Source organism: Dendropsophus ebraccatus, chromosome 4 (assembly GCF_027789765.1).
Source record: "Dendropsophus ebraccatus isolate aDenEbr1 chromosome 4, aDenEbr1.pat, whole genome shotgun sequence".
NCBI lineage: Eukaryota > Metazoa > Chordata > Amphibia > Anura > Hylidae > Dendropsophus > Dendropsophus ebraccatus.
Window position 1 is genome coordinate 4,229,790 of NC_091457.1, and position 27,148 is coordinate 4,256,937.

Sequence of the window (27,148 nt, forward strand, 5' to 3'; positions counted from 1 at the left end):
AATAGACAAAGTATATACAGCGACTGTGACCTCACACACACAATCTAATAGATCCCTGTATACAGCGACTGTGACCTCACACACACAATTTAATGGATCCCTGTATACAGCGACTGTGACCTCACACACAATCTAACAGATCCCTGTATACAGCGACTGTGACCTCACACACACACACACACACACAATCTAATAGATCCCTGTATACAGCGACTGTGACCTCACACACACACACACACACACACACACACACAATCTAATAGATCCCTGTATACAGCGACTGTGACCACACACACACACACACAATCTAATAGATCCCTGTATACAGCAGATGTGACCTCACACACACACAATCTAATAGATCCCTGTATACAGCGACTGTGACCTCACACACAATCTAATAGATCCCTGTATACAGCGACTGTGACCTCACACACACACAATCTAATAGATCCCTGTATACAGCGGCTGTGACCTCACACACACAATCTAATTGATCCCTGTATACAGCGGCTGTGACCTCACATACACACAATCTAATGGATCCCTGTATACAGCGACTGTGACCTCACACACAATCTAATGGATCCCTGTATACAGCGGCTGTGACTTCACACAAACAAACACACACACAATCTAATAAATCCCTGTATACAGCAGATGTGACCTCACACACACAATCTAATAGATCCCCGTATACAGCAACTGTGACCTCACACACAATCAAATAGATCCCTGTATTCAGCGGCTGTGACACACACACACACACACACACACTCTAATAGATCCCTGTATACAGCGACTGTGACCACACACACACACACACACACACACAAAATCTAATAGATCCCTGTATACAGCAGTTGTGACCTGACACACACAGAATCTAAAAGATCCCTGTATACAGCGACTGTGACCTCACACACACAATCTAATAGATCCCTGTACACAGCCACTGTGACCTCACACACACAATCTAAAAGATCAATGCATACAGTGGCTGTGACCTCACACACACACACAATCTAAAAGATCAATGCATACAGTGGCTGTGACCTCACACACACAATGTAATAGATCTCTGTATACAGCGGCTGTGACCTCACACACACAATCTAATAGATCCCTGTATACAGTGGCTATGTCCTCATACACACACAATCTAATGGATCCCTGTATACAGTGACTGTGACCTCACACACAATCTAATGGATCCCTGTATACATCGACTGTGACCTCACATACACACAATCTAGTAGATCCCTGTATACAGCAGATGTGACCTCACACACACAATCTAATTGATCCCCGTATACAGCGACTGTGACCTCACACACAATCAATCTAATAGATCTCTGTATACAGCGGCTGTGACTTCACACAGACACACAATCTAATGGATACCTGTATACAGCGGCTGTGACCTCACATATATACACACACATACACACACTCAATCTAATAGATCTCTGTATACAGCGACTGTGACCTCACACACACAATCTAATAGATCCCTGTATACAGCGGCTGTGTCCTCACACACAATCCCTGTATACAGTGGCTGTGTCCTCACACACAGCTCACAGGAGGGATCCAGGGATCTGGTGCTCCATTGTCAGCCAGAGCTGCACTCACAATTCTGCTGGCTGACAATGGATGTATGGGGGGAGGAGGGGGTCCCCCCCCCATTCCTGTATCTCCATCCGATAACACATGGACTTGTGTCTCTCAGAACAGGATGTAATAATAACACAATCCCTGCAGTGTTATATAACCTTATCAGCCTCCTTATCACACAACCATGGAATCCGAGCCAAAAGCAACGCCTGACTGTGCCGCCATTGTCAGCCCACAAGGTCACCTGTCAGTCATAGTGTGAGACCGAGCGACTAATCAATACGACAACGGCTCACTGCATCCATGTACATGTATATATGTATACATCCACCAGAGTAGTATAGAGTGGCTGGACGGCTGCCATGCGGTTGGCAGCTGCACAGTGCCAGCACCTCCCGCCGTACCAGTAGCGTGTCCTGACCTTGGAGGATAACACAGCGGCCAGGTGCTGCCCGAGATGCTGTACTAATCCATTAACATTGTTGAATGTGATCCTTGGCCACTGTGCGAGTCCATGGCCGGAATACAAGAGTCTCTGGGCGGAGTTAGGGCCCTATTCCACGGGACGATTATCGTGCGAACGGCCTGAAAGCGTTTACCCATTTACATGGAACGATAATCGTTACTTATGATCGTTCTTGTGGCCGTCTTGTCATCGCTATTGTTCGTTGCTACTGCGAAAGACCGAACGATCCTGATGTCACCTATATATATACAGCTCCAGTACTGATCCTGATATCACCTATATATATATATATATATATATATATATATATATATATATACAGCTGCAGTACTGATCCTGATGTCACAAATATATATATATATATATATATATATATATATATATATATACACACAGCTCCAGTATTGATGTCACACATATATATATATATACAGCTCCAGTGCTGATCCAGATGTCACACATATATACAGCTCCAGTACTGATCCTGATGTCACCTATATATATACAGCTCCAGTACTGATCCTGATGTCACCTATATATATACAGCTCCAGTACTGATCCTGATGTCACCTATATATATACAGCTCCAGTACTGATCCTGATGTCACCTATATATATACAGCTGCAGTACTGATCCTGATGTCACCTATATATATACAGCTGCAGTACTGATCCTGATGTCACAAATATATATATATATATACACACAGCTCCAGTATTGATGTCACACATATATATATATATATATATATATATATATATATATATATATATATATACAGCTCCAGTACTGATCCAGATGTCACACACATATATATATATATATATATATATATATACACAGCTCCAGTATTGATGTCACACATATATATATATTTATATATATATATATATACAGCTCCAGTACTGATCCAGATGTCACCTATATATACAGCTCCAGTACTGATCCTAATGTCACCTATATATATATATATATATACACAGCTCCAGTACTGATCCTGATGTCACCTATATATATACAGCTCCAGTACTGATCCTGATGTCATATATATATATATACAGCTCCAGTACTGATCCTGATGTCACATATATATATATATATATATATATATATATATATATATATATATATATATATACAGCTCCAGTACTGATCCTGATGTCACCTACACTCACCGGCCACTTTATTAGGTACACCATGCTAGTAACGGGTTGGACCCCCTTTTGCCTTCAGAACTGCCCCAATTCTTGGTGGCATAGATACAACAAGGTCCTGGAAGCTTCCTCAGAGATTTTGGTCCATAGTGACATGATGACATCACACAGTTGCCGCAGATTTGTCGGCTGCACATCCATGATGCCAATCTCCCGTTCCACCACATCCCAAAGATGCTCTATTGGATTGAGATCTGGTGACTGTGGAGGCCATTGGAGTACAGTGACCTCATTGTCATGTTTAAGAAACCAGTCTGAGATGATTCTAGCTTTATGACATGGCGCATTATCCTGCTGAAAGTCGCCATCAGATGTTGGGTCCATTGTGGTCATAAAGGGATGGACATGGTCAGCAACAATACTCAGGTAGGCTGTGGCGTTGCAACCATGCTCAATTGGTACCAAGGGGCCCAAAGAGTGCCAAGAAAATATTCCCCACACCATGACACCACCACCACCAGCCTGAACCGCTGATACAAGGCAGGATGGATCCATGCTTTCATGTTGTTGACGCCAAATTGTGACCCTACCATCCGAATGTCGCAGCAGAAATCGAGACTCCTCAGACCAGGCAACGTTTTTCCAATCTTCTACTGTCCAATTTCGATGAGCTTGTGCAAATTGTAGCCTCAGTTTCCTGTTCTTAGCTGAGTGGAGTGGCCCCCGGTGTGGTCTTCTGCTGCTGTAGCCCATACTGTGTACTGTGCGTTCAGAGATGCTCCTCTGCCTACCTTGGTTGTAACGGTTGGCTATTTGAGTCACTGTTGCCTTTCTATCAGCTCGGACCAGTCTGCCCATTCTCCTCTGACCTCTGGCATCAACAAGGCATTTCCGCCCACAGAACTGCCGCTCACTGGATGGTTTTTCTTTTTCGGACCATTCTCTGTAAACCCTAGAGATGGTTGTGCGTGGAAATCCCAGTAGATCAGCAGTTTCTGAAATACTCAGACCAGCCCTTCTGGCACCAACAACCATGCCACGTTCAAAGGCCCTCAAATCACCTTTCTTCCCCATACTGATGCTCGGTTTGAACTGCAGGAGATTGTCTTGACCATGTCTACATGCCTAAATGCACTGAGTTGCCGCCATGTGATTGGCTGATTAGAAATTAAGTGGTAACGTGCAGTTGGACAGGTGTACCTAATAAAGTGGCCGGTGAGTGTATATATACAGCTCCAGTACTGATCCTGATGTCATATATATATATATATATATATATATATATACAGTGAGTCCAAGAAGTATTTGATCCCTTGCTGATTTTCTTTGTTTGCCCACTAATAAAGACACTATCCTTCAGCACTTTTAATGGTAGATATATTCTAACATGGAGAGACAGAATATCAAGAAAAAAATCCAGAATATAATTTTAAAGAATATATTTTAATTAATTTGTATTTCAATGAGGAAAATAAGTATTTGTTCCCTCTTGCCAAACACACTCAATACTTAGTGGCAAAGCCTTTGTTTGCAAGCACAGCGGTGAGACGTTTGTTGTAGTTAACCACAAGTTTAGCGCACACACCAGGGGGAATCTTGGCCCACTCTTCTTTGCAGATTCTCTGTAAATCATGAAGGTTGGTGGGCTGTCGCTTGGCAACTCTGACCTTCAGCTCCCTCCATAGATTTTCCATCGGATTGAGGTCTGGTGACTGTCTGGGCCACTCTATGACCTTAATGTGATTTTTCTTGAGCCAATCCTTTGTTGCCTTTGCTGTATGTTTAGGGTCGTTATCATGTTGGAAGACCCAACCACGGCCCATTTTCAGAACCCTGGCAGAGGGGAGGAGGTTGTCCCTCAGGATTGTGCGGTACATGGCTCCATCCATCTTCCCAGTGATGCGGTGAAGTAGCCCTGTACCCTTGGCAGAGAAACACCCCCAAAACATTATGCTTCCACCTCCATGCTTGATGGTGGGCATAGTGTTCTTGGGGTCATAGGCAGCATTTTTCTTCCTCCACACATGGCGGGTGGAGTTGAGGCCAAAAAGTTCAATTTTGGTCTCATCTGACCACAAAACCTTATCCCAATAACTTGGTTCATCTTTCAAATGATCTTTGGCATACTTGAGGCGTGCCTCCACATGTGCTCTCTTCAGCAGGGGTACCTTCTCTCCACATGTGCTCTCTTCAGCAGGGGTACCTTCTCTCCACATGTGCTCTCTTCAGCAGGGGCACCTTCTCTCCACATGTGCTCTCTTCAGCAGGGGCACCTTCTCTCCACATGTGCTCTCTTCAGCAGGGGCACCTTTCGGGCACTGCAGGATGTGAATCCATTGTTGCGCAAGGTGTTGCCAATTGTTTCCTTGCAAACTGTGGTCCCAGCTGCCTTCAGGTCATTTGCTAACTCCTGCCGAGTGGTTGCAGGACGATTTCTGACTGTTCTCAGCATCATTGCCACCCCACCAGGCGAAATCTTCTTTGGAGCACTGGGCCGAGGTCTGTTGATTGTCATGTTATACTCTTTAAACTTTCTGATAATTGCACCAATAGTTGTTACTTTCACATCCAACACCTTACTAATCTTTTTGTAGCCCATTCCAGGTTTGTGAAGGTCAACAATTCTGACTCTGAGGTCCTGTGACAGCTCCTTGGTTTTACCCATGTTGGAGACTTGAAATCTGTGTGATCTGTCTGATTCTGTGGACAGTTGTTTTTCACACAAGTGATTAGTGAGAACAGACGGCTTCAGGTCAGGTAACAAGTGTATTGGGAGTGTCTAACTGGTCTGTAAAAGCCAGAACTGCTAATGAATACTAAGGGATCAAATACTTATTTCACTCCATGAAATACAAATCAATTAATATATATTCCTTAGATTTATTTTCTGGATTTTCTTTTTAATATTCTGTCTCTCCATGTAAGAATACATCTACCATTAAAAATATAGAATGATCATGTCTTTATTAGTGGGCAAACAAAGAAAATCAGCAAGGGATCAAATACTTCTTGGACTCACTGTATATATATATATATATATATATATATATATATATATCAGTTCCAGTACGGATCCTGATGTCACCTATATATACGGCTCCGGTACAACTCCTGATGTCACCTATATATACAGCTCCGGTACAACTCCTGATGTCACATATACATATATATATATATATATATATATATATATATATACATATACAGCTCCAGTACTGATCTTGATGTCACCTATATATACAGCTCCAGTACTGATCTTGATGTCACCTATATATACAGCTCCAGTACTGATCTTGATGTCACCTATATATACAGCTCCAGTACTGATCTTGATGTCACCTATATATACAGCTCCAGTACTGATCTTGATGTCACCTATATATACAGCTCCAGTACTGATCCTGATGTCACATATATATATCTACAGCTCCAGTACTGATCCAGATGTCACCTATATATACAGCTACAGTACTGATCCTGGTGTATATATATATATATATATATATATATATATATATATACATACAAATACACAGCTCCGCACAGATGTCGTTCTCCCTCAGACACTTGTTATCTGTCTAGACAGCGGCTTGTGGTGAAGAATGTCCCCGCATTCCCTCCTCCATACCAACCAGCCACTACCTGAGCATGAAAAGGACCGAACACCTCAGGGGTCAGAGGTCAAATCCAGAAATCATGGCGGAAGGCTCGGAGCAATCCCAGGTGGTAAAGGGTGGGGGGGTGGGGGGGGCTATGATCACATGTAACAACGACCAGAGAGAGAGAGAGAAGATCAGACACACCAAAGAGAGGGAGACATGAAGATGTGTCTTATACAGTAGTGTCCTAGCAGTCTATATGGCAGTCGTCTCTATACGGTAGTGTCCTAGTAGTCTATACGGCAGTCGTCTCTATATATACGGTAGTGTCCTAGTAGTCTATACGGCAGTCGTCTCTATGCGGTAGTGTCCTAGCAGTCTATACAGCAGTCGTCTCTATGCAGCAGTGTCCCGGCAGTCATCTCTATACGGCAGTGTCCCGGCAGCTGTTCCTACATGGCAAAGTCCCAGCAGTCGTCTCTATACGGCAGTCGTCTCTGTACGCCAATGTCCCGGCAGTCGTCTCTGTACGCCAGTGTCCCGGCAGTTGTCTCTGTACGCCAGTGTCCCGGCAGTCGTCTCTGTACGCCAGTGTCCCGGCAGTCGTCTCTGTACGCCAGTGTCCCGGCAGTCGTCTCTGTACGCCAGTGTCCCGGCAGTCGTCTCTGTACGCCAGTGTCCCGGCAGTCGTCTCTGTACGCCAGTGTCCCGGCAGTCGTCTCTGTACGCCAGTGTCCCGGCAGTCGTCTCTGTACGCCAGTGTCCCGGCAGTCGTCTCTGTACGCCAGTGTCCCGGCAGTCGTCTCTATACGACAGTTGTCTCTATACCGCAGTGTCCCGGCAGTCGTCTCTATACGGCAGTGTCCCACAAGTCGTCTCTATATGGCAGTGTCCCACTAGTCGTCTCTATACGGCAGGGTCCTGGCAGTCGTCTATACACGGCAGGGTCCCGGCAGTCGTCTATACACGGCAGGGTCCCGGCAGTCGTCTATACACGGCAGGGTCCTGGCAGTCGTCTATACACGGCAGGGTCCCGGTACTCCCAGCAGCACAGTGCCTCTGCGGACTTCTTTTCTCTGCTATTCTTCACCTGATCTCTTACCCAATGTGACATAAGAAAACAGAAATAATCTTTACGGACGTTGAATCTGATCCAAATGTGTTACGATGCCTGTGGTTTCACCGAAATATTCAACTAGAAGGAATTCAGACTAAAGGAGCTGAGGCTCTGGGTGAGGACAGGTAAGCTGGCATGGTGCCCGACCCTTGTGTCTGTACTCTATGTATCTCCAGAGCAGGAACAGGGGCATCCTCCAGATACAACAGGTGGCATAACCCATCACATTGCCAGGGCCCATAGGTCTTAGTGCTGGACTGTAAGTGAAGCTAGTATCATAGAGGAGGGTCCAGTGTGGTGAAGCCCCTCTATATAACATCCATGCAGCCCTATAGGATTTCAGACATTGTCCTGATGGGAAAGTCCCTTTAGGGGCCCATGTACTAAGATCCGAGCTTCCAAGATAAGGAATGATTAACAATGTATGGAGAAATGTATGTCATCATTGCATCACATGACCGGGGGGAGGAACATATATGTCACTGCGTGCCGACATCAATCACAAGACAGTATACAGCATGGGCAGGATGGAACACACAGACAGTATGTCAGGAGCTTTACAGGTGCCGCTGGACTTTCCCATACTGGAGCTATAGTGTTCTATCGAACTAATACATAGAGAGAGAGAGAGGGGGTAGAGAGAAAAAGAGAGAGAGAGACAGAGGGGTATAGACAGGGAGAGAGAGGGGGGATACAGAGAGAGAGCGAGGGGGGGGGGGTAGAGAGAGAGAAGAGAGGGGGGAGTGAGAGGGAGGGGGAGAGAGGAGAGAGAGAAAGAGGGAGAGAGGGGGTAGAGAGGGAGTTAGAGAAGAGAGGAGAGAGAGAGAGACAGAGGGAGTAGAGAGAGAGAGGGGGTAAAGAGAGAGAAGAGAAGGGGGGAGTGAGAGGGAGGGGGAATGTGAGAGGGAGGGGGGAGAGAGGAAAGAGAGAGAAAGAGGGAGAGAGGGGGTAGAGAGGGAGGGGGGGATAGAAAAAGTTAGAGAAGAGAGGGGAGAGAGAGAGAGAGAGAGAGAGAGAGAGGTAGAGAGAGAGGGGGTAAAGAGAGAGAATAGGGGGGGGATTGAGAGGGAGGGGGAGAGAGGAGAGAGACAGAGGGAGAGAGGGGGTAGAGAGAGAGGGATAGAGGTGTGACAAAGAGAGAAAGGAGATAGATAGATAGATAGATAGATAGATAGATAGATAGATAGATAGATAGATAGGAGATAGATAGGAGATAGATAGATAGATAGATAGATAGGAGATAGATAGATAGGAGATAGATAGATAGATAGATAGATAGATAGATAGATAGATAGGAGATAGATAGGAGATAGATAGATAGGAGATAGATAGGAGATAGATAGGAGATAGATAGATAGATAGATAGATAGATAGATAGATAGATAGATAGATAGATAGATAGATAGATAGATAGGAGATAGATAGGAGATAGATAGATAGATAGATAGATAGATAGATAGATAGATAGATAGATAGGAGATAGATAGATAGGAGATAGATAGGAGATAGATAGATAGATAGATAGATAGATAGATAGATAGATAGATAGGAGATAGATAGATAGGAGATAGATAGATAGATAGATAGATAGGAGATAGATAGATAGATAGATAGATAGATAGATAGATAGATAGGAGATAGATAGATAGGAGATAGATAGATAGATAGATAGATAGATAGATAGATAGATAGATAGATAGATAGGAGATAGATAGATAGATAGATAGAATATTCTGGGGTCTGGGCGGCCCCTATCACCCCGCTGTCCCTCTATGACCCCCCGTCTCTTGTGTTTGTGTTTTTTCCTTTCAGGCAGCGGAGAGAGGAGAAGAGGAGTCCGGGCGGCCAATCCCAGGGCAGCGTCATTGTCCCAGAAAGACAAAAGCCTCTCTGTCTGGGGTCCGGGACCTCTCTAATCTGCTCCTCCACTTCAGAATGGACCTACTGACAAGCGGCCAAAAACAAAGCCTCCAATGGCAGCTCCCCGGTCCCACGCCATTCAGAGTGCCGGTGGCAGCCATCTTTACTGGCCCCTTTAAATGTCTCCTTTAAGTTTGTTTGTTTACGTTTCCTGCCCGGGATCACTAGCAGATGGATGAAGAAAGACTGTGCTTATCACTGATCCTCCAGACTCCTCTATTCTTCTCCTTTGTCACATGTTAACTCCTTCATCCCCATAGAGGGCCAGAGCTGTGAGTCACAAGCGGCACATTCCAGCACTCACAGGGTCAATAAAAAAACAGGTGAAAGATTCTATAGATCGAACAGCACAGGAACCGGACTGTCACCAGGAGAGGACCCAGTCCCTATATAGGACCCCATATGTTCTGCTCTATGTAGGGAGCACAGCTCCGGAGGAGAGGACACCAGTCCCTATATAGGACCCACATGGTGCTGCTCTATGTAGGGAGCACAGCTCCGGAGGAGACGCTGCCAGTCCCTAGGGCAGCACCATGTGGGTCCTATATATGTAGGGAGCACAGCTCCGGAGGAGACGCTGCCAGTCCCTAGGGCAGCACCATGTGGGTCCTATATATGTAGGGAGCACAGCTCCGGAGGAGACGCTGACAGTCCCTAGGGCAGCACCATGTGGGTCCTATATATGTAGGGAACACAGCTCCGGAGGAGACGCTGCCAGTCCCTAGGGCAGCACCATGTGGGTCCTATATATGTAGGGAGCACAGCTCCGGAGGAGACGCTGACAGTCCCTAGGGCAGCACCATGTGGGTCCTATATATGTAGGGAGCACAGCTCTGGAGGAGACGCTGCCAGTCCCTAGGGCAGCACCATGTGGGTCCTATATATGTAGGGAGCACAGCTCCGGAGGAGACGCTGACAGTCCCTAGGGCAGCACCATGTGGGTCCTATATATGTAGGGAGCACAGCTCCGGAGGAGACGCTGACAGTCCCTAGGGCAGCACCATGTGGGTCCTATATATGTAGGGAGCACAGCTCCGGAGGAGACGCTGACAGTCCCTAGGGCAGCACCATGTGGGTCCTATATATGTAGGGAGCACAGCTCCGGAGGAGACGCTGACAGTCCCTAGGGCAGCACCATGTGGGTCCTATATATGTAGGGAGCACAGCTCCGGAGGAGACGCTGACAGTCCCTATATAGGACCCACATGTGCTGCTCTGTGTAGGGAGCACAGCTCCAGGGGAGAAGCTGCCAGTATAAGGCCCACATGTACTGCACGTAAGGAAACGAGAATCACAGGCTCCCTAAGAAGTTACAACCAATCACTATGAACCCCAAATAGGTCACAATACAATCACTAGTGCTTCCAAAATGTAGCAAGACTACAACTCCCAGCATGCCCTGACAGTCCAGCTGTTGTATATCCTTGACTCCAAATAAGCCTTGATAGCTACAGTATTGCAAAACTACAAATCCCAGCATGCCCTGACAGGCCAGCTGTTAAATAACTACAAATCCCAGCATACCCGACAGCTTTTGGCTAGGTAAGTCAGTCCTTCCAAACCAGTGGCTCTTCAACTGTTACATACCCTCCCTATGTAACATACCCTCCCTATGTTACATACCCTCCCTATGTTACATACCCTCCCTATGTTTCATACCCTCCCTATGTTACATACACTCCCTATGTTACATACACTCCCTATGTTACATACCCTCCCTATGTTACATACCCTCCCTATGTTACATACACTCCCTATGTTACATACCCTCCCTATGTTACATACCCTCCCTATGTTACATACACTCCCTATGTTACATACCCTCCCTATGTTACATACCCTCCCTATGTTACATACACTCCCTATGTTACATACCCTCCCTATGTTACATACCCTCCCTATGTTACATACCCTCCCTATGTTACATACACTCCCTACTAAAACTCCCAGCATGCTCAGAGAGCTATAGGCTGCGTCCACATGCTTGAAGTAATAGTTATATAGGCCACAGGTTAACGGTCGCTATCATACAACAATGACAATAGGGGTCCACCAGGGTGGTCTGTGATGGTGAGTGCCAGACAGGTGATCTGTGATGGTAAGTGAGTGCCGGAAAGGGTGGTCTGTGATGGTAAGTGCCGGACAGGGTGGTCTGTGATGGTAAGTGAGTGCTGGACCGGGTGGTCTGTGATGGTAAGTGCGGGACAGGGTGGTCTGTGATGGTGAGTGCCGGACAGGGTGGTCTGTTATGGTGAGTGAGTGCCGGACAGCGTTGTCTGTGATGGTGAGTGAGTGAGTCCCCGATAGGGTGGTCTGTTATAGTGAGTGACGGACAGGGTGGTCTGTGATGGTGAGTGCCGGACAGGGTGGTCTGTGATGGCAAGTGAGTGCCGGACAGGGTGGTCTGTGATGGTGAGTGACGGACAGGGTGGTCTGTGATGGTGAGTGACGGACAGGGTGGTCTGTGATGGTGAGTGAGTGCCGGACAGGGTGGTCTGTGATGGTGAGTGCCGGACAGGGTGGTCTGTGATGGTGAGTGCCGGACAGGGTGGTCTGTGATGGTGAGTGAGTACCGGACAAGGTGGTTTGTGATGGTCAGTGAGTCCTGGAGAGGGTGGTCTGTGATGGTGAGTGAGTCCCGGACAGGGTGGTCTGTGATGGTGAGTGAGTCCCGGACAGGGTGGTCTGTAATGGTGAGTCAGTGTCGGACAGGGTGGTCTGTGATGGTGAGTGCCAGACGGGTGTTCTGTGATGGTGAGTGAGTGCCGGACAGGGTGGTCTGCGATGGTGAGTGCCGGACGGGTGGTCTGTGATGGTGAGTGAGTGCTGTACAGAGTGTCTGTGATGGCAAGTGCCGGACAGGGTGGTCTGTGATGGTGAGTGCCGGACAGGGTGGTCTGTGATGGTGAGTGCCGGACAGGGTGGTCTGTGATGGTGAGTGAGTGCCGGACAGAGTGTCTGTGATGGTGAGTGAGTGCCGCACAGGGTGTTTGTGATGCTGTGTGAGTGCCACCATCTCTATATTATAAGAACAGCCTAGATGAGCTGTATCCATGCCAGTGATCCCCCTTCGGCCTAAACTTTATGGGACCCTCAGACCCTTACGGTGACCCCCCCCCCCCCCCCCGGTCGTAATTCTACGACCAGACCGAACGTGAGAATCTGCCGCTGCTCTCTCCGTTTCCATCCATCCAAGGCTATTCTCTATTTACTTAATAGTGTTATCACCAAAATAGATGGCCCAATGTGGCGGCATGACATCACTTTGCTAATGTGTAACCAGCTGAGTGCCTGACCCCTTGTGCAGCACACTGAGGGTCTGCGGCTGGGGGGACACACAGACAATAGTGGGGGAAAGGGGGTGGTGATGGTTACCTCCAGGGCGCAGCTCCAGCCTCTCCGCTCCATTCTCAGCTTTGTATTTCCCACACAAATCCTTATCCTATGGGCAGGTCCAGGGTAATGTCAGCAGCTGGAGACCCCCGGGAGCCAGTGCGAGCCCCTCATCTGACCTCCTCCCACACCAGGCTGGACCTCTCCTCCCAGGATGACCGGGGCAATGGTCACAGGCGCTGGAAGTGGCCCCGGTGGGAAGTTTGTAACCCCCACCCAGCAGCAGTGGCGGCGGCTCCTCCGAGTGTCAGCAGGAACAGAGTGCAGAGAAGTACAACCCCTCCTGTCCTCTCCACCCCCAGCACATTACTCTGCAGTCATAGCAGAGCCCAGCCAGCGCAGGAACTAATGCTACACAAAGAACTTTCTATAGTCACTTACATAGCACTGCCAGCAGGGACTTTCACTTATAGGAGGCAGTGAGATACCAGGGGCCACAAACCAATCAACCAAGGGCTACAAAATATACAACCCGGGGCCACAAACAAAGCAGGGATCACAAAACCTACAACCCGGGGCCACAAACAAAGCAGGGATCACAAACCAACCCGGGGCCACAAACAAAGCAGGGATCACAAACCAACCCGGGGCCACAAACAAAGCAGGGATCACAAACCAACCCGGGGCCACAAACAAAGCAGGGATCACAAACCAACCCGGGGCCACAAACAAAGCAGGGATCACAAACCAACCCGGGGCCACAAACAATGCAGGTATCACAAACCAACCAATCAGGGGCCACAAACCAGGGGTCAGAATACAAGGCACTGCTAATAAAGTGCTGGACATGGGTCATCTGATCCAAACCCCAAACTGAGACTCCTGGAGCTGCTGCGTCTATGATCCCCCCTATATCTATGGTTTGTGGATGTATAGAGCAATGATCCTCCTATATGTATTGTATATGGATGTATAGAGCAATGATCACCCTCTATATGTATTGTATATGGATGTATAGAGCAATGATCACCCCTATATCTATGGTTTGTGGATGTATAGAGCAATGATCCTCCTATATGTAGTGTATATGGATGTATAGAGCAATGATCACCCTCTATATGTATTGTATATGGATGTATAGAGCAATGATCCCCCCTATATGTATTGTATATGGATGTATAGAGCAATGATCCCCCTATATGTATTGTATATGGATGTATAGAGCAATGATCCCCCCTATATGTATTGTATATGGATGTATAGAGCAATGATCACCCTCTATATCTATGGTTTATGGATGTATAGAGCAATGATCCCCCTCTATATGTATTGTATATGGATGTATAGAGCAATGACCCCCCCATATGAATTGTATATGGATGTATAGAGCAATGATCACCCTCTATATGTATTGTATATGGATGTATAGAGCAATGATCACCCTCTATATGTATTGTATATGGATGTATAGAGCAATGACCACCCTCTCTATGTATTGTATATGGATGTATACAGCAATGATTTCCCCTTTATGTATTGTACATGGATGTATAGAGCAATGATCACCCCTATATGTATGATATATGGATGTATAGAGAAATGATCACCCCTATATGTATTGTATATAGATGTATAGAGCAATGATCCCCCCTATATGTATTGTATATGGATGTATAGGGCAATGACCCTCCTATATGTATTGTATATGGATGTATAGAGCAATGACCCCCCTATATGTATTGTATATGGATGTATAGAGCAATGATCTCCCCTATATGTATGATATATGGATGTATACGGCAATGATCCCCCCTATATGTATTGTATATGGATGTATAGAGCAATGATCTCCCCTATATGTATGATATATGGATGTATACGGCAATGATCCCCCCTATATGTATTGTATATGGATGTATAGAGCAATGATCACCCCTATCTGTATGGCATATGGATGTATACAGCAATGATCGCCCTCTATATGTATTGTATATGGATGTATACAGCAATGATCCCCCCTATATGTATTGTAAATGGATGTATAGAGCAATGATCTCCCCTATATGTAGGGTATATGGATGTATAGAGCAATGATCACCCTCTATGTGCATTTTATATGGATGTATAGAGCAATGATCCCCCCTATATGTATTGTATATGGATGTATAGAGCAATGATCACCCTCTATATGCATTGTATATGGATGTATAGAGCAATGATCACCCCTATATGTATTGTATATGGATGTATAGAGCAATGATCACCCCTATTTGTATTGTATATGGATGTATAGAGCAATGATCACCCTCTATATGTGTTGTATATGGATGTATAGAGCATTGATCACCCCTATATGTATTGTATATGGATGTATAGAGCAATGATCCCCCCTATATGTATTGTATATGGGTGTATAGAGCAATGATCCCCCCCTATATGTATTGTATATGGATGTATAGCGCAATGATCACCCTCTATATGTATTGTAAATGGATGTATACAGCAATGACCCCCCTATATGTATTGTATATGGATGTATAGAGCAATGATCACCCTCTATATGTATTGTATATTGATGTATAGAGCAATGATCCCCCCCTATATGTATTGTATATGGATGTATAGAGCAATGATCACCCCTATTTGTATTGTATATGGATGTATAGAGCAATGATCCCCCCTATATGTATTGTATATGGATGTATAGAGCAATGATCACCCCTATTTGTATTGTATATGGATGTATAGAGCAAAGATCACCCTCTATATGCATTGTATATGGATGTATAGCGCAATGATCACCCTCTATATGTATTGTAAATGGATGTATACAGCAATGACCCCCCCCCTATATGTATTGTATATGGATGTATAGAGCAATGATCCCCCCTATATGTATTGTATATGGATGTATAGAGCAATGATCACCCTCTATATGTATTGTATATTAATGTTTAGAGCAATGATCACCCCTATTTGTATTGTATATGGATGTATAAAGCAATGATCACCACTATATGTAGGGTATATGGATGTATAGAGCAATGATCACCCTCTATATGTATTGTATATGGATGTATACAGCAATGACCCCCCTATATGTATTGTATATGGATGTATACAGCAATGATCCCCCTATATATATTGTATATGGATGTATAGAGGAATTAACCCCCCTATATGTATTGTATATGGATGTATAGAGCAATGACCCCCCTATATGTATTGTATATGGATGTATAGAGCAAAGATCACCCTCTATATGCATTGTATATAGATGTATAGAGCAATGATCCCCCTATATGTATTGTATATGGATGTATAGAGCAATGATCACCCTCTACATGTATTGTATATGGATGTATAGAGCAATGATCCCCCCTATATGTATTGTATATGGATGTATAGAGCAATAATCCCCTCTATATGTATTGTATATGGATGTATAGAGCAATGATCACCCCTATATGTAGGGTAAATGGATGTATAGAGCAATGATCACCCTCTATATGTATTGTATATGGATGTATAGAGCAATGATCCCCCCCTATATGTATTGTATATGGATGTATAGAGCAATGATCCCCCCTATATGTATTGTATATGGATGTATAGAGCAATGATCCCCCCTATATGTATTGTATATGGATGTATAGAGCAAAGATCACCCTCTATATGCATTGTATATGGATGTATAGAGCAATGATCCCCCCCTATATGTATTGTATATGGATGTATAGCGCAATGATCACCCTCTATATGTATAGTAAATGGATGTATACAGCAATGACCCCCCCCCCCTATATGTATTGTATATGGATGTATAGAGCAATGATCCCCCCTATATGTATTGTATATGGATGTATAGAGGAATTAACCCCCCTATATGTATTGTATATGGATGTATAGAGCAATGACCCCCCTATATGTATTGTATATGGATGTATAGAGCAAAGATCACCCTCTATATGCATTGTATATAGATGTATAGAGCAATGATCCCCCTATATGTATTGTATATGGATGTATAGAGCAATGATCACCCTCTACATGTATTGTATATGGATGTATAGAGCAATGATCACCCTCTATATGTATTGTATATGGATGTATACAGCAATGATCACCCTCTATATGCATTGTATATGGATGTATAGAGCAATGATCCCCCTATATGTATTGTATATGGATGTATAGAGCAATAATCCCCTCTATATGTGTTGTATATGGATGTATAGAGCAATGATCACCCCTATATGTAGGGTAAATGGATGTATAGAGCAATGATCACCCTCTATATGTATTGTATATGGATGTATAGAGCAATGATCCCCCCCTATATGTATTGTATATGGATGTATAGAGTAATGATCACAGTTATATACTGTATGCCGGGAGTTACATTGTAATGCACCTACTACCGATGTGAAATGAATCCATAGAAAATGTATAGGATGTGTAGGCAACTGTATGTGCAGGTATAAGGCAGGGATCACATGATGATAGTGCCCCCTGGGACACGTATACATTAGCAAAGTATCAGAGTGGGTAATAGTGATCAATCCTCTATTTACCCTGTAGCACTATACAACATATATGTGCACCGGCCCCATACACTGCAATCACCGGAACATAGTGACCTATAGTCTAAAGTGATGTCTATACAGTCTATATACTAGTCTATATGTGATCGGGTGTCCAGCCCCCTGGAGCAGCCCTTGTGAGATCCCCTATTACAGTATAGACAGGACCCTCAACGTCAGCCATCTGTGTGATGATCCTAGAGGGACGAGTGTAAGGGCCATACTACACGGCCTGATCACTAATGTAAGAGGGCGACTACTGACCCTACTACACGGCCTGATCACTAATGTAAGACAGTGCCTAGTGACCCTATTACACAGCCCGATCACTAAGGTAAGAGAGCGCCTAGTGACCCTATTACACAGCCCGATCACTAATGTAAGAGAGCGCCTAGTGACCCTATTACACGGCCTGATCACTAATGTAAGAGAGCGACTACTGACCCTATTACACGGCCCAATCACTAATGTAAGAGAGCACCTAGTGACCCTATTACACAGCCCGATCACTAATGTAAGAGGGCGACTACTGACCCTATTACACTGCCCGATCACTAATGTAAGAGAGCGACTACTGACCCTATTACATGGCCCGATCACTAAGGTAAGAGAGCGCCTAGTGACCCTATTACATGGCCCAATCACTAATGTAAGAGAGCGCCTAGTGACCCTATTACACGGCCCGATCACTAATGTAAGAGAGCGCCTAGTGACCCTATTACACGGCCCGATCACTAATGTAAGAGGGCGACTACTGACCCTATTACACTGCCCGATCACTAAGGTAAGAGAGCGCCTAGTGACCCTATTATATGGCCCAATCACTAATGTAAGAGAGTGACTACTGACCCTATTACACGGCCTGATCACTAATGTAAGAGAGCGACTACTGACCCTATTACACGGCCCAATCACTAAGGTAAGAGAGAGCCTAGTGACCCTATTACATGGCCCAATCACTAATGTAAGAGAGCGCCTAGTGACCCTATTACACAGCCCGATCACTAAGGTAAGAGAGCACCTAGTGACCCTATTACACTGCCCGATCACTAATGTAAGAGAGCGACTACTGACCCTATTACATGGCCCGATCACTAATGTAAGAGAGCGACTACTGACCCTATTACACTGCCCGATCACTAATGTAAGAGAGCGCCTAGTGACCCTATTACATGGCCCGATCACTAATGTAAGAGGGCGACTACTGACCCTATTACATGGCCCGATCACTAATGTAAGAGAGCGACTACTGACCCTATTACACAGCCCGATCACTAATGTAAGAGAGCGCCTAGTGACCCTATTACACAGCCCGATCACTAATGTAAGAGAGCGACTACTGACCCTATTACACAGCCCGATCACTAATGTAAGAGAGCGACTACTGACCCTATTACACAGCCCCATCACTAATGTAAGAGAGCAACTACTGACCCTATTACACGGCTCGATCACTAATGGAAGAGAGCGACTACTGACCCGATTACAGAACCCGATCACTAATGTAAGAGAGCGCCCAGTGAACTTATTACACGGCCCGATCACTAATGGAAGAGAGCGACTACTGACCCTATTACAGAACCCAATCACTAATGTAAGAGAGCGCCTAGTGACCCTATTGCAGAACCCAATCACTAATGTAAGAGAGCGACTACTGACCCTATTACACGGCCCGATCACTAAGGTAAGAGAGCGCCTAGTGACCCAATTACACAGCCCGATCACTAAGGTAAGAGAGCACCTAGTGACCCTATTACACGGCCCGATCACTAAGGTAAGAGAGCGCCTAGTGACCCTATTACACAGCCCGATCACTAATGTAAGAGAGCGCCTAGTGACCCTATTACACAGCCCGATCACTAATGTAAGAGAGCGACTACTGACCCTATTACACTGCCCGATCATTAATGTAAGAGAGCGACTACTGACCCTATTACATGGCCCGATCACTAAGGTAAGAGAGCGCCTAGTGACCCTATTACACAGCCCGATCACTAATGTAAGAGAGCGCCTAGTGACCCTATTACACAGCCCGATCACTAATGTAAGAGAGCGACTACTGACCCTATTACACAGCCCGATCACTAATGTAAGAGAGCGACTACTGACCCTATTACACAGCCCGATCACTAATGTAAGAGGGCGACTACTGACCCTATTAGAAGGCTCAATAATTGTGCAGCAAGGGCTGCATATGTATACAGTATTTATATGTTTGTTATATTGGGGCGCATCACTATTACACTATTATATGGCTGTCTGTCCAATTCTATATACATTACCACGGCCCTGTAGCCGTATACAAAATATAAATATATAAATAAATAAATATATATATATATATATATATATATATATATATGAGTATGGCTGCCTGTCCAATTCAATATACATTACCAAGGCCCTGTAGCTGTATACAGAATATATATATATATATATTATGGCTGTCAGTCCTACATTACCATGGTCTTGCTGTATATAATACCCAGACGGCAGGACGGATCTCACCTTATATTGGGGTCGGTGATCATCAGGGTCGGGATCCTGTCATTCTGGAGGCACTGAGGTGCTGGGAGTCTGGAGTACAACTACCAGAGCCTGGAAATATAAGAGAGGGAAAGAGATCAGGAGAACACGATGATGTCTCATCATCATCATCATCACACTGTGTATTATGAGGTTCTGAGGTGTATAATGAGGTTCTGCAGCAGCTGAGGTGTAGTATCCAACGAGCAGGTCTCGTCTATACTCTGTATTTTGTATTTTTTGTTATATTTATTAACTATGTACTTATTTATTCCAATTTAACTGCGTATTATGTACCTCTGTACTGTATGCATAGAAAAAAAAAGCGCTGCGGAATCTGTTGGCGCTATACAAATAAATTTATTATTATTATTATTAGTATGATTAGGTTCTGCAGCAGCTAAGGTGTATTATGAGGTTCTAAGGTGTATAATGAGGTTGTGCAGCAGCTGAGGAGTAGGATGAGGTTCTGCAGCAGCTGAGGTGTATGATGAGGTTCTGCAGCAGCTGAGGTGTAGTATGATTAGGTTCTGCAGCAGCTGAGGTGTATGAGGTTCTGCAGCAGCTGAGGTGTATAATGAGGTTCTGCAGCAGCTGAGGTGTAGGATAATTAGGTTCTGCAGCAGCTGAGGTGTATTATGAGGTTCTGCAGCAGCTGAGGTGTAGTATGATGAGGTTCTGCAGCAGCTGAGGTGTATTATGAGGTTGTGCAGCAGCTGAGGTGTAGGATGAGGTTCTGCAGCAGCTGAGGTGTAGTATGAGGTTCTGCAGCAGCTGAGGTGTATGATGAGGTTCTGCAGCAGCTGAGGTGTATGATGAGGTTCTGCAGCAGCTGAGGTGTAGTATGATGAGGTTCTGCAGCACCTGAGGTGTAGGATTAGGTTCTGCAGCAGCTGAGGTGTAGTATGAGGTTCTGCAGCAGCTGAGGTGTAGGATGAGGTTCTGCAGCAGCTGAGGTGTAGGATGAGGTTCTGTAGCAGCTGAGGTGTAGTATGATGAGGTTCTGCAGCAGCTGAGGTGTATGATGAGGTTCTGCAGCAGCTGAGGTGTATGATGAGGTTCTGCAGCACCTGAGGTGTAGGATTAGGTTCTGCAGCAGCTGAGGTGTAGGATGATGTTCTGCAGCAGCTGAGGTGTAGGATGAGGTTCTGCAGCAGCTGAGGTGTAGTATGAGGTTCTGCAGCAGCTGGGGTGTATGAGGTTCTGCAGCAGCTGAGGTGTAGGATGATGTTCTGCAGCAGCTGGGGTGTATGAGGTTCTGCAGCAGCTGAGGTGTAGGATGAGGTTGTGTGTGTGTGTGTGTGATGAGTGACATTGTGGTACTTGTGGTTCCCCGTTTCTCTCCATTACTGGTGATGAGTTGCCGGTCACCACTTTACCGTTTCCTCATACAGATCTCGGGGCCTCCGCATCCGCCTACAATGGATTTTCAGTGCGCCGTCACTTTAAGACTTATTAAATAAAATGTATCATTGCAGTGAGAGAAGGCCGAGCATGTGACCCTGAGACAATGTGTGTGTGTGTGATCAGCCACAAAGTGTCAGGATGGTGGTCACCCGGCCCCACACAGACCTGGAGAGGCCCCCCTTATGTCTCTCACCATGTACCAGGAAGATCAGACTGAGCACGGATATAATATTATGATGATATAGGATGAGTGAGCGGAGGAGGGATATCAGGGCGGACAGCATCTCCTGGCCCAGAAGACATCAACATAGGATGAGCTCAGATTAATAGGATCGGCTCAAGACCCCTCCCCCCGGCTCCAGCACTGATATAACCTCCTATTACATCATATGTGACTGATATCAGCCGCTCCTCTTATAACGCTCCAGTACTGATATATCCTCCTATTACATCATATGTGACTGATATCAGCTGCTCCTCTTATAACCCTCCAGCACTGATATAACCTCCTATTACATCATATGTGACTGATATCAGCCGCTCCTCTTATAACGCTCCAGTACTGATATATCCTCCTATTACATCATATGTGACTGATATCAGCTGCTCCTCTTATAACCCTCCAGTACTGATATAACCTCCTCCTATTACATCCTATGTGACTGATATCAGCCGCTCCTCTTATAACGCTCCAGTACTGATATAACCTCCTATTACATATGTGACTGATATCAGCAGCTCCTCCTATAACGCTCCAGTACTGATATAACCTCCAGACATTACATCATATGTGACTGATATCAGCCGCTCCTCTTATAACGCTCCAGTACTGATATAACCTCCTATTACATCATATGTGACTGATATCAGCCGCTCCTCTTATAACGCTCCAGTACTGATATAACCTCCTATTACATATGTGACTGATATCAGCAGCTCCTCCTATAACGCTCCAGTACTGATATAACCTCCTATTACATCCTATGTGACTGATATCAGCCGCTCCTCTTATAACCCTCCAGCACTGATATAACCTCCTATTACATCATATGTGACTGATATCAGCCGCTCCTCTTATAACGCTCCAGTACTGATATAACCTCCTATTACATCATATGTGACTGATATCAGCCGCTCCTCTTATAACGCTGGATGTACGGCTGATACCTAGACGGCCTCTACAGATTTGTAGATTACTTACTATATAAAAATCTCCAGTCTGTCAGTATCTATCAGCTGCTGTATTCTCTCCAGTTTTCCAGAGCGCTATGTCAGACTGGAAAGAATATACCACTTCCTGCAGGACATACAGCAGCTGATAAGTACTGGGAAGAATATACAACTTCCTGCAGGACATACATCAGCTGATAAGTACTAGGGAAAAATACACCACTTCCTGCAGGACATATAGCAGCTGATAAGTACTGGGGAAGAATACACCACTTCCTGCAGGACATACAGCCACTGATAAGTACTGGGAAGAATATACCACTTCCTGCAGGATAGAAAGCAGCTTATAAGTACTGGGAAGAATACACCACTTCCTGCAGGACATACAGCAGCTGATAAGTACTGGAACACTGGAGATTTTCTATAGTAATTTATAAATCTACATAACTTTTCTGAGACCAGGTGATTTGTAAGATTGCCGCCGGAGTTCCCCTTAAAGAGGGTTCTCCTGAATCCCCTGATAAATGTGGGGCGTGCATCGCATGAGCCATCTATCAGGAGACGCCTGGCTTCTCCGGCAGACAATGGCGCCACATAGTGGAGCAGCGTGTAATTACACTACACTATATGTTAGTGACATTCAATAAGAGGTAGAGGAAACACCAGCCAGACACTGATCTGTGGGGGGTCAGGGGTCGGGGGTCATGGCTGTGGCTTATACTTAGGGAAGTTTTTTCCAGGAAGGTTTTTGCAGCGGCGGTGCCTCTATCCTGGTCCCAGCTGCTGCCAGGACTCTACACCACCAGTGCTCTACAGCAGAACTACAACTCCCAGCATGCCTGGACAGCCAACCGCTGCTAGAGACCTCTCAGACAAGATGGCTGCCCCCATGATAACGTACAAATGATAAACAAAAACTATTCAGGTCCGTCATCTGTTCACCAGGGGCCGCAGGAACGATACTCCGCCCTAAGGCTGCAAGGAAAACATGGATACTGACTATGGCCGAGAGGTGACATCTATGGCCGACAGGAGACATCTATAGTGTGGGCCCCCCGTCTCCCCTGTAGTGTGGGCCCCCCGTCTCCCCTGTAGTGTGGGCCCCCCGTCTCCCCTGTAGTGTGGGCCCCCCGTCTCCCCTGTAGTGTGGGCCCCCCCGTCTCCCCTGTAGTGTGGGCCCCCCGTCTCCCCTGTAGTGTGGGCCCCCCGTCTCCCCTGTAGTGTGGGCCCCCCGTCTCCAATGTAGTATGGTCTCCCCGTCTCCCCTGTAGTGTGGGTCTCCCAGTCTCCCCTGTAGTGTGGGCCCCCCGTCTCCCCTGTAGTATGGTCTCCCCGTCTCCCCTGTAGTGTGGGCCCCCCGTCTCCCCTGTAGTGTGGGTCTCCCCGTCTCCCCTGTAGTGTGGGGCCCCCCGTCTCTCCTGTAGAGTGGGGCCACCCGTCTCTCCGGTAGCGATGATGTGCCACATCCTGATGACATCACTAATGAATACAGGTGGGTTATATAGGCGATTCCCTGTAGCTGTGAGCCCCCCTCTCCTTCCAGAGCTGCACTCTCACCCTATACATGTTCCTATAGGGTTATATAGAGGATTATATAGTGCGGCTGCACTCTCACCCTATACATGTTCCTATAGGGTTATATAGAGGATTATATAGTGCGGCTGCACTCTGACCTTATACATGTTCCTATAGGGTTATATAGAGGATTATATACCGCGGCTGCGCTCTCACCCTATACATGTTCCTATAGGGTTATATAGAGGATTATATACCGCGGCTGCACTCTGACCCTATACATGTTCCTATAGGGTTATATAGAGGATTATATAGTGCGGCTGCGCTCTCACCCTATACATGTTCCTATAGGGTTATATAGAGGATTATATAGTGCGGCTGCACTCTGACCCTATACATGTTCCTATAGGGTTATATAGAGGATTATATAGTGCGGCTGCGCTCTCACCCTATACATGTTCCTATAGGGTTATATAGAGGATTATATACCGCGGCTGCACTCTCACCCTATACATGTTCCTATAGGGTTATATAGAGGATTATATAGTGCGGCTGCGCTCTCACCCTATACATGTTCCTATAGGGTTATATAGAGGATTATATAGTGCGGCTGCGCTCTGACCCTATACATGTTCCTATAGGGTTATATAGAGGATTATATACCGCGGCTGCACTCTGACCCTATACATGTTCCTATAGGGTTATATAGAGGATTATATACCGCGGCTGCGCTCTCACCCTATACATGTTCCTATAGGGTTATATAGAGGATTATATACCGCGGCTGCGCTCTGACCTTATACATGTTCCTATAGGGTTATATAGAGGATTATATAGTGCGGCTGCGCTCTCACCCTATACATATTCCTATAGGGTTATATAGAGGATTATATAGTGCGGCTGCGCTCTCACCCTATACATGTTCCTATAGGGTTATATAGAGGATTATATAGTGCGGCTGCGCTCTCACCCTATACATGTTCCTATAGGGTTATATAGAGGATTATATAGTGCGGCTGCGCTCTCACCCTATACATATTCCTATAGGGTTATATAGAGGATTATATAGTGCGGCTGCGCTCTCACCCTATACATGTTCCTATAGGGTTATATAGAGGATTATATAGTGCGGCTGCGCTCTCACCCTATACATGTTCCTATAGGGTTATATAGAGGATTATATAGTGCGGCTGCGCTCTCACCCTATACATGTTCCTATAGGGTTATATAGAGGATTATATAGTGCGGCTGCGCTCTCACCCTATACATGTTCCTATAGGGTTATATAGAGGATTATATACCGCGGCTGCGCTCTCACCCTATACATGTTCCTATAGGGTTATATAGAGGATTATATACCGCGGCTGCGCTCTGACCCTATACATGTTCCTATAGGGTTATATAGAGGATTATATAGTGCGGCTGCGCTCTCACCCTATACATGTTCCTATAGGGTTATATAGAGGATTATATAGTGCGGCTGCGCTCTCACCCTATACATGTTCCTATAGGGTTATATAGAGGATTATATAGTGCGGCTGCGCTCTGACCCTATACATGTTCCTATAGGGTTATATAGAGGATTATATAGTGCGGCTGCGCTCTCACCCTATACATGTTCCTATAGGGTTATATAGAGGATTATATAGTGCGGCTGCGCTCTCACCCTATACATGTTCCCATAGGGTTATATAGAGGATTATATAGTGCGGCTGCGCTCTCACCCTATACATGTTCCCATAGGGTTATATAGAGGATTATATAGTGCGGCTGCGCTCTCACCCTATACATGTTCCTATAGGGTTATATAGAGGATTATATAGTGCGGCTGCGCTCTCACCCTATACATGTTCCTATAGGGTTATATAGAGGATTATATACCGCGGCTGCGCTCTCACCCTATACATGTTCCTATAGGGTTATATAGAGGATTATATAGTGCGGCTGCGCTCTCACCCTATACATGTTCCTATAGGGTTATATAGAGGATTATATAGTGCGGCTGCGCTCTCACCCTATACATGTTCCTATAGGGTTATATAGAGGATTATATAGTGCGGCTGCACTCTGACCCTATACATGTTCCTATAGGGTTATATAGAGGATTATATAGTGCGGCTGCGCTCTGACCCTATACATGTTCCTATAGGGTTATATATAGGATTATATAGTGCGGCTGCACTCTCACCCTATACATGTTCCTATAGGGTTATATAGAGGATTATATACCGCGGCTGCGCTCTCACCCTATACATGTTCCTATAGGGTTATATAGAGGATTATATAGTGCGGCTGCGCTCTCACCCTATACATGTTCCTATAGGGTTATATAGAGGATTATATAGTGCGGCTGCGCTCTCACCCTATACATGTTCCTATAGCGTTATATAGAGGATTATATAGTGCGGCTGCGCTCTGACCCTATACATGTTCCTATAGGGTTATATAGAGGATTATATAGTGCGGCTGCGCTCTCACCCTATACATGTTCCTATAGGGTTATATAGAGGATTATATAGTGCGGCTGCGCTCTCACCCTATACATGTTCCTATAGGGTTATATAGAGGATTATATACCGCGGCTGCACTCTGACCCTATACATGTTCCTATAGGGTTATATAGAGGATTATATAGTGCGGCTGCACTCTGACCCTATACATGTTCCTATAGGGTTATATAGAGGATTATATAGTGCGGCTGCGCTCTCACCCTATACATGTTCCTATAGGGTTATATATA

General features: G+C 45.5%; 1 protein-coding gene across 4 annotated transcripts in view; it reads right to left on the bottom strand.

Moving 5' to 3' along the window:
- The window catches only part of DENND2B (DENN domain containing 2B), a 155,329-nt gene that overhangs the window by 102,262 nt on the left and 25,919 nt on the right, over positions 1 to 27,148 (bottom strand). For 3 of the 4 annotated variants that reach the window (XM_069965012.1, XM_069965011.1, XM_069965010.1), the window contains one exon: positions 20,299 to 20,388. In XM_069965012.1, coding sequence (XP_069821113.1) covers positions 20,299 to 20,321 — 23 coding nt within the window. In that variant the 5' untranslated portion in view covers positions 20,322 to 20,388. Of the gene's footprint in view, positions 1 to 13,249; positions 13,515 to 20,298; positions 20,389 to 27,148 lie in introns of those variants that run through there. The other variant, XM_069965014.1, reaches the window with a different exon arrangement.